The sequence below is a fragment of the Trichomycterus rosablanca genome, chromosome 6, assembly GCF_030014385.1.
Source record: "Trichomycterus rosablanca isolate fTriRos1 chromosome 6, fTriRos1.hap1, whole genome shotgun sequence".
NCBI lineage: Eukaryota > Metazoa > Chordata > Actinopteri > Siluriformes > Trichomycteridae > Trichomycterus > Trichomycterus rosablanca.
The window spans coordinates 41,388,267-41,397,927 of NC_085993.1; the positions used below are offsets into that span (position 1 = coordinate 41,388,267).

Below are 9,661 nucleotides of genomic sequence, written 5' to 3' on the forward strand. Positions count from 1 at the left end.
CATATTATACTCATGGCTATGGTAATGTTCTGCTAGCCAACTATACTATGGATAGAGTTTAGGGTAAAATGATTGTATCTCTTGCCCTTTAAACGGTGGTGCAATTTGGACGCCCATGTCAGAGCTGAAACTAGCTCAGTGGTTTTGGTGGAACTGCTGTTTGTGTTCCTCCTCTTCCTCTTTCTCTCCTCCCCCACAGTCCTGCTTCCTCTTTCTCTCTTTGTTCGTCTGTTTGCTGTCTTCGTTGGTTTCCAGCGACACTTCTGTCTGGGCTCTGATTGGTCAGTTGTTGAAGAGGCGGAGTCACTTTTGCTTGGTAACGTTTTATTTGTCCAGCGCTGATGTACGCAGCCTCAGACTGACGTTAGCGCACTTCGTGACTGCGGCTGTTATGTATTTGTGAATTAAAATAAAACGTTTACCCATAAACTATTGTTAAAAACGGTTCATACGGTGCTGTGTGACTAACAACACGGTTAAAACTAGTCGGGTTTTGTCGTTACAGCTCCAATTTTTCTTTGTTTCTTCTGTTGTTTGTGTTTAACAGCGACGCTGTGTGCTAGCTAGTCGGCTGTGTTCGAACAGAAATGAGAGAGAGATAGAGAGAGCTCTTCTCTTGTCTTTCTCCCACCAGCTTCCGTTTCTCCGCGTCCGTTAGGATCCGACTTTTGGGAGCCTTAATGCCCGCGGAGGATGAGTCCAGCCATCGAAGGGATGGAGCCAGATCAGCCGGTGGCTTTGGGGAAGGGGGTTCTCCTTGAGCCCTTCGTGCACCAGGTGGGCGGCCATTCCTGTGTGCTTCGCTTCGGGGAGCAGACTATCTGCAAGCCGCTTATCCCGCGGGAGCACCAGTTCTACAAGAGCCTGCCACCCGCCATGCGCAAGTTCACCCCCCAGTACCGAGGTAAGCACCAGCCGAGGCTTCTTAGCTGCATAGGCCTGTTTCTCCTCAGACTTACAATCCCAGCCTGCGCTTTCCCTTTATCCACACTGATGCGTTTATAGTAAATCTGTATGATTAATGGTGTTTACGATCTGAATATCATTTGATCAGATAGACAGGACAGTACATAGTACTGTACTAAATATCAGTATATACCCATATATCAAAATAGTGGCGTAACGTCAAGACTGCACCATAATAGCTACAATATTTATTATTTAACTGTATTAAAATCGTGATTCATTACCTCAGATAATCTAGCCACGTGTTCGTTCTGTTACACTTAATTTTATTTAAAGGGCTTTTATTTCTTGCATATGATATTTTTATATGTAATATATGGCTGTCCAAATCCGATGCTGTAATAAATATTAATTTAAGTAAACAAATAGTCATTTAAATAATTCTGGCTATCCTTACATTTCTCAAAATCATGTGAAAGATGTATTAGCTGTTTCTAATTCCACCTGGTTCTAAGTCAGTGGGTAAAATGAGTGGGTGATGCCCTGTCATTGTATTTTCATTTCTGTGTAAATACATTAATTTGTCCTTTTTTTATGTCATTTTCTTCTTCTAACACAGTATTTTTTGTTGTTATTACACAGTACTGTACTACACTATTGTTATATTACCCATCAATAAACATAAATAATAAAACAGCTACTTACAAATATAACAACACCAAAATAGTTACAATATGTCAAATAAAAATGCAAGTAAACAGCAAAACGTAGTCCAAATAGTGACTTACTGATGACAAACAGTGGGTCACTTTGATGTGATTCACAAAAACTGATGAATAATTGTGGTCATTTTAAATACTCATGATTGATTAACAAGTATTTGGTAATTGTGACTGGCCTCATTAGGGCCAATACAAGTGGTGAACAGTGGCTACATATTGGATTAGATTTTATTTTTATTGTTTTTTTATTTTAAGTATTTTGTTTATTTGATAAAACTGTAATGCGCTGTGCAGCGTACATAGCATTGTTTTTACTATTTATTACAGTATGTGGTTTTGGACATTTTATGATTTTGTGTCTCAGAACAACATTAATGTACATTTGCAGCATTAACAGCATTATGACTAAAATCGAGGTGCACTAATGGGGCTGTAGTCAATAGCTAAACACCAGATTAATTCTATTAGGCATATCGAATGCATTGTGTCATACCTTATAAGTTGTCCACTTATATAGGCAATGGGGGGAATTCAGGTGGTGTTTTGCTGTAGTGGTGCCTCATATATTGGATACACAAGTTCGCAGGCACAGTCAGGTAAGTAAAGGTTTTCTAGCCAAAGTTAATAAGGACAAACTCCAACAAAGAAGAAGGACCTCTCTAGTCTCTTCCTGGCTGTGGATATTAACATGTTGACACATGATGTGTTGACCATGTTAGCCATCTCACCTGACAGACCTGTTATCACACATCCTCTTTATTTACCCTCTGAACACTGAAATACAAAATATTCTTGACACAAATATTTCTTAACCATATCACCAAACTGTTTTATTGTTGTTTACTTTTTGAATGTGTAGTATTAGCATTCTTGGAAGGCAATGTGGTCTTGTTTAACACCTGCCTGTATTTGCAGTCATAAACATAATGTGCTTGGTCATTTTAAGTCACGTAACAGTCCGTTGTATTTGTATTTTACTTGTACTTTCTTTTTTTTTTTTTTTTTGCTATAGTTTACTTAAAGATGTCACTTTTTTGCTTAGACTCATCTACACACATGTCCACACAATTTAGCAATTAGTGAAACAAACAGGACATTTGTTGACATACTGGACTGGTTAGATGGAGAAATATTTATTTTTTATACACTTGCTTCTCTCATGTTCAAACAATTTTGTTTGGTCATGTTTTGGCTCTTTTGTATAAAGTGATGATGCAATGTTTTGTGTATTAAGTATTTGTTTTATCTGACTTTTGTTATGAAAAGTGGTTTTTGTGCTGCTGTTTTATAAGGGTTGATCAACACTTCTGTTATTGCTGTTGCTGCTGTTTCATGGTTGAGTAATTTGAACTAATAAATTCTGTTGCTTTCAAGTCTTTTGCCTTGTGTCCTTTCTTGGTTTGTATTCACTACTGTTGGTTGGTTTCTCTTGTGGAAAAAAAACATACTTGTTTCAGATACAGTAAAACCACACATATATTGTGGTCTTTGTTGTTTCTTGCCCCCAACCCCCACCCAGCTCTTTGTTTCGTGTCTTTTTCTCTGTACCTCTGCTTTCTGCACGCATCTTTCTTTTCTCTGTATATTGTGGACCTGTCTGATCTCTATCAGGTTAGGTGAAGGCTGTGCAGTCGGCTCTGTAACTTTTGTAAAACGCTGGAATACTTGTAAGAACATAAGAGTGCTGTGGGTAAGAGAAGCTTAAGATTTCCCAGTCTGCCTATTTTTGAGCTGGGAAGTCTGCCTATGTTTTAACATGATGTGTTTATTTTGGGTTTTTGAAACTAACTTCTCCTTTTCTCCCTCCCTTCCTCTGTCTGTAGGGGTGGTGTCAGTGAGCTTCGAGGAGGACGAGGAAGGCAATCTGTGCCTAATAGCCTACCCTCTGCACAGCGATTTGGGTGATCTGGAGAACATGGACCCCTCCTCTGATCTGGAACCCAAGAACAAGATGAAGTGGTCTAATAAGATGCTTATGGACAATGAAGGCTACAGCAAGGACAGGTCCAGACATACTCGCAAGGACAAAGACAAGGGGTGAGGTTACTTATTTTTGTTTTTTTCAGTTGTGCGGCTAAGAGATAAAAAGAACAGCAGACTTAAGCCACATGAATGGTGCCTGAAATTATTTTCCTAGTAGGATGCCACATTTTCCTTGAGTTTAGAATATAAAACAAAACACAATTAACTTCTTTTAGTCTTCTGTGTCTGAGCTGAAGTGGACGAATCAAAAATTCAACAGCTAAACAGAATATGTAGCAGAGAAAGCCAGTATGGAAACTGGTTCTTTTCAAGTTGATTAAGAAAGCTCTGGTCATCAGTACCTGGACAATTGTACTGGCTGCTGAGATTGGTACCAAAAAGTTTACCCTAGTACATAATAATACCAACATCCCTGACAATAAACACCATTTCCCATAAATCTTGGCACTTGTATTTAACTAACTTAAGACCTTTTAAAGATCTCGGTGATAAGGTGACAAATGTGCTTAGCCCCCAGATCATCGCTTTGCACCAGTGCAGCTTCTGGAAAATTGCTTGTACATGCACTCAACAGGACCGAAGCATAGCATGACGGTGTAGTGTCTGAACTCACTGTGACCCTGGTTGTAATTTGTCTTTGCAAATTCATCCAAGCCAGTGGTTCTTAAACCATTATCCATTGGTCTGCAACAAAAACCAAAAGTAATTCCCATGTGCTGCTGACATGTATAAGTCATCCATTACTGTGAAGTAATAATAGGCCTGTGGCTTACAAACAAGCCGCACCTTCTGTGAGAATCACTGCTGTAATCAGCTTTTTAAAATTCTGTGCTGAGCTAAATAAAAACTTGTGAAATCTAAAAGAACAGTTGCTGAGCACTGGCGGTTTTAGTCTTCTGTCACAGTTGGAAAATCACATTTTGTTCATTGAAATAAAAAATGCCAACACAGTGTCTGTTTATTCACAATTTCTGCAACTACTAAAGAAATATTTACCCATAATTTCATAAATGAATTCCCATAATTTCAAACCTAGCTTTCACAACTGCTTTTTTATTTTTAAACAGAAAAAAATTTGTACCTTAAATCGTCTTAAAATTCGGCTGCTCAGGTGGTGCAGCGGTAAAAACACACGCTGGAACCAGAGCTGGGATCTCAAATACATCGTATCGAGTCTCAGCTCTGTCTGCCGGCTGGGCTGAGCAGCCACATGAACAACGATTGACCTGTTGTTCATATAGTGGTGGGATTAAGCCGGATAGGGTCTCTCTCTCATAATTAATGTAATTACGATCTCTGCTGGCTGATTGATGGCGCCTGCGCAGAGATGGGAAAAGAGTGCTGTCAGAGTGTGTCTCTGTACACAGTGTTGAGCTGCACTGCACCCATCAAAGTGTAGGTGACAAGATGCATACGGCATGCTGCCCACGTGTCGGAGGGGGCGTGGGTTAGCTTTGTTCTCTTCAATCAGAGCGGGCATCGGCATTGGTGGAGAGGAGGCATGACGCAATCGGGCAATTGAACGTGCAAATTATTATTTTATTTTTTTTAATTGTCTTAAAATTGTATCATTGTGCCTATTGTATCTGTTGGATGCCCAAATGTTAAACCACAATATTTTTGCCTGAATGATTGTAATGGTGTGGTGTTCTGTCCTTTAGTCTTAAGCGGGAAGAGGAGTTGGAGTGGTTCCAGCAGGCTGAAGTGTTCTACTATAGACTAGAGAGGAGCAACGCAGCTGCACCACAGCTTAAGCACAACCCTTGGAGCCTCAAGTGCCACCAACAGCACCTGCAAAGAATGAAGGAAAACGCCAAGCATCGCAACCAGTACAGTATCCTTTGAATGCTGTTTGCAAAAGGACATGACAGAAGTAGAGTACTGCTTATGGAGGACATTAACTGCGACCGATGTTCATTGTTGTAGTTGCAGAGCAAGGAACAGAATAGCAAAGACATGCGTATGTTCTCTACTGAGCTGCAACCTCTTTGTAAAATCTGTATTTCCCTTAACCCAGTTAATTCGTAGAGTTTATTCTGCTGGAGAACCTGACATGGCGTCACAGGATGCCGTGTGTTTTGGACCTGAAGATGGGCACACGGCAGCACGGCGATGACGCGTCAGAGGAAAAGAAAGCAATGCAGATACGAAAATGTCAGCAAAGCACATCAGCCAGCATCGGAGTCCGTCTCTGTGGCATGCAGGTCAGCTAAAATTCAACACACCTAGAGTGCTATAATATTATTATTGTTCTTCACATCATTATCAGTGGCATGGTGGCTCAGTGAGTAGCACTGTTGCTTTACCTCAAGAAGGTCCTGGGTTTGATCCCCAGGTGGGGTGGTCTGAGATCCTTTCTATGTGGAGTTTGCATGTTCTCCTTCCACAGTCCAAAGACATGCAAGTGAGGTGAATTGGAGATGCAAAATTGCCCATTACTGTTTGACATTAAACTTGTGAACTGATGAATCTTGTGTATTGAGTAACTACAGTTTCTGTCATGAATGTAACCAAAGTGTGTAAAACTGGACGTTAAAATCCTAACAAATAAATAAAGTCTGTCTGTCCTGTACTATTCTGGTCTTTTAAACCAGGAATCCTGCCCAAGGGTTATTTCCGTTCTGCAGAGCGTTTGCCTGCGAGACTAGCTGACAAAAAGGTTGACAGCCACTGCCATCAACTGATCTTTTGTTAAGCATTTTTCCCTTTTTGTCCTAAGACTATTTCTCTCCAGGGAAGCTACCCAGATTCTGGTCCAATCACATGTAATCTCACGGTTGGACTACTGCAACTCCCTCCTGGCAGGAGCTCCCATGTCCACTATTAAACCCTTGCAGCTCATTCAAAATGCAGCTGCCCGTCTGGTTTTTAACCAGCCCAAACACTGCCACATCACCCCACTGCTGCGTTCTCTTCACTGGCTTCCTGTAGCTGCACACATTCAGTTTAAAACACTGATGCTCGCCTACAAAGCCAAAAATGGACCAGCTCCAAGCTACCTTCGAGGCCTAATCAAACCTCGCTCTGTACCATTCAACCTTCGAGCCACTAGTCTCGCTCGACTTGATCCTCCACCTAGGACTAAAGGAAGACAAGCATCAAGGCTCTTCTCTGTTCTAGCACCCAAGTGGTGGAATGAACTTCCTCTGTCTGTCCGAACATCTGAGTCTCTTGCTGTCTTTAAAAACGATTAAAAACCTGCATCACCTCTTTACTAAACACTTAAGCTGACTTGTACCTATTTACTAAAAAAAAATTTTCCATTTCCAAAAAAAAACAAAAAAACACACACTTTGGTTCTAACAGGTTTCAGCAGATTTGTGTTCTTTGACTGTTGTTTACTAAAACTTGAGAAATGAAATGTTTACTATGGAAGCACTTCTGTAAGTCGCTCTGGATAAAAGCGTCTGCTAAATGCAGAAAATGTAAATGTATCTCTTCTACTGCTGAAAATACCTACTCAGACCCAGGAGGGCTGTACGTGACACAAACCCCTTCCAAAATGTGTAATAGTAACCAACTGCTTTTTTCACCTGCATGAGTTGTGTTTACAGTAGGGATGTAACGATACACTCTGCCCACGATGCGATACAGTTCACGATATGATTTTGTCCCGATTTTTTTAAACAGAATGAAAATAAAGAGACATTTTGACAGTTTCCTTTTATCATTTCTCTTTAAAAAATAAAATAGAATACTGTATGTGTGCTTATCTTTTATTTATCTAAATAAAAAACAATCAAAACAATGCTGCACGTTTCCCCTCATTTCACATTGTGTAAAAATTTTTTAATGAAATTTTAAAACAAATCCCACATTAAATAAATAAATAATACAAATAAAAAAAGTAACCTCAAATAAATAAACTAAGGTTTTGTCTGTGCTCCGTCCAGGCTTGGTAAAGTGCTGGCATTACAGCATGGCTAAAGTGCGGGTGCAATGGAATGCAATATTTAGGCTCCAGTGTGTTAACCAGCAATCAAAATCCCTCATTTTCAGCTACTAAAAATGGTCTCATATCTTTTGCCATGGAAGTACCAATGCGCCTTATAATCTCGTCTGCTCTCGCACTCGCTTGAGCGAGCGGTTGTGTAAACGCCCTTTTATAAATGATTTTTGCTTACGCGGGGTGACCGGAGCTTTATATGTTTATCATGTTCGTTGTGCTATGTGTGTAGTTCAGTATCCGGTTGTTTTGTTTTGTCCATTATCTTTTTTCATTTTTGGTCTTGAGGAAGCCAAAATGCGGCCACACTTCTGATTTGAAAGAGGAAGGAGCATCCTCAAGTTCCACATCTTTACCTGCGGTCACCTTTTTTCTAGGACTGTGTAGTGACTGGGTTGCCAAGTCAGGCATGAATCACCACCGCAACCTTTTAATTTTTACCCATTTTGAATATAGCCTGATTTGGCAACCAGGCGAGGTGGCTAGCGCAAGTGCTCTTTGCTGTTTTAAGTCAATATTGATTCAATTTACTTGAATTACCGATTTAAATCGTGGCAAAAATGCATCGATTTTTAACTGTGTATTGGTGCGTCGTTACATCCCTAGTTTACAGTGATCAGTATCACGTATGAAGAATAACGCACCGATGTCCATTATTCCCAGTCTCTTTGCAAGTGCCATCGGCTGGCCAGCAGAGGCCACGATTGCAACAGTAATGATGAATTTCGTTGGGCTGCCCTCACTTAGACATAGCTAATTGTGTCTTGTGTAGGAGTGCTATTGGCCAATAGTGAAGTGGTGGGGTAAAATGTTTTAGCGCTGTGCCACTTGAGCACCCTGCACCGATCTTTTAAAGTTCTGGGAAACTGCAAAACAGACTGTAGCTAAGCCCATCTTTGTACTTTATTCTTATTTGTGTGTGTACAATTAAAACTAAATGTAGCAACAACAGTTAACGAGCATTTACCATTATGCAAGTTAAATCCTGTAATCCTGCTGTTGCTGACAATACTGAATGAATCCTCCATCAGCAAGAAAAAAATGACTTATAATAAGTTAAACAAGGAAGGCATAGCATAATAACAACCCATAATAACAGGGATTTCATCTAGTGTTTACATACTAATAGAACAGCTTATACTATATACAAATTTTAAATAACTAACTTTGTGTTTGTTCCATCTTGTTGCCTGCAGGTCTACCAGTCTGACTCAGGACAGCTTATGTTCATGAACAAGTACCACGGGCGCAAACTGACTCTGGTCGGCTTCAAAGAGGCTTTGTTCCAGTTCTTCCATGATGGGCGGAGACTAAGACGCGAGCTTCTCTCCCCCGTACTGCGGCGCCTCCGTGACATGCAGGCCGTGCTGGAGGCGTGCGAGAGTTACCGCTTCTACTCCAGCTCGCTTCTTATTATCTACGATGGAGAACCTCCGTGCTCACGCCGTTCCCCCGAGGACCGCCTCTCTGACGAAGAGGGAGAAGAGGAAGAGGAGGAGGACGACGACGAACAGCAGCAAGGGGCATTCGGTTTTCCTCATGGTGCTGCGGGTGCGAGCGGGAGCGGCAGCAGTGCTGCTAGCGGTGGTGCTAACTGTAGCAGTGGGAACTCGCCCGTGGTGGATGTGCGTATGATCGATTTTGCCCACACCACTTGCCGCCACTACGGCGAGGACAGCGTGGTGCACGAGGGCCAGGACACTGGGTACATCTTCGGCCTGCAGAACCTTATCACTATCATTTCACAGCTAGAGGAGCACAGCGCCGATTAGACCTGGCCTTTTGATTTCAGTCTACCAATAAAACTGTCTGACTCCTTCAAAGATGTGACTTGTAAGATTATATCCAAGGGAGTTTGCCAATGTCAGTCTTTTTCCAACGTCTTTCTCTTTTCGATTCCCAATCTGTCCTGCACTTTCAAAGGAACGTCAGTGCAGCTCTGAAATTCAGAAGCTTTATTTGTGATTTCTTGATGTTCCTTTGCCGTTTTTTCTTGTGCACAGAGGAGTAAAAAGGGTTAAAGGGAGTGGAGGGTGAACACTGAGGACATGGCAGTGGTTCGTTCACCAGACTGGGTGACTGGCAGCCCTCACATTATCCTTCC

General features: G+C 41.3%; 1 protein-coding gene across 1 annotated transcript; it reads left to right on the top strand.

The window, feature by feature from the left end:
- The first annotated feature begins 401 nt into the window (after window positions 1–401).
- On the top strand, window positions 402–9,380 carry ip6k2a (inositol hexakisphosphate kinase 2a). Its single transcript, XM_062997852.1, has 5 exons — window positions 402–904; window positions 3,452–3,665; window positions 5,273–5,445; window positions 5,640–5,815; window positions 8,754–9,380. The coding sequence occupies exons 1-5, from the start codon at window positions 694–696 to the stop codon at window positions 9,327–9,329; spliced, it is 1,350 nt and encodes a 449-aa protein (XP_062853922.1). The 5' UTR covers window positions 402–693; the 3' UTR covers window positions 9,330–9,380.
- The last annotated feature ends 281 nt before the right edge of the window (window positions 9,381–9,661 follow it).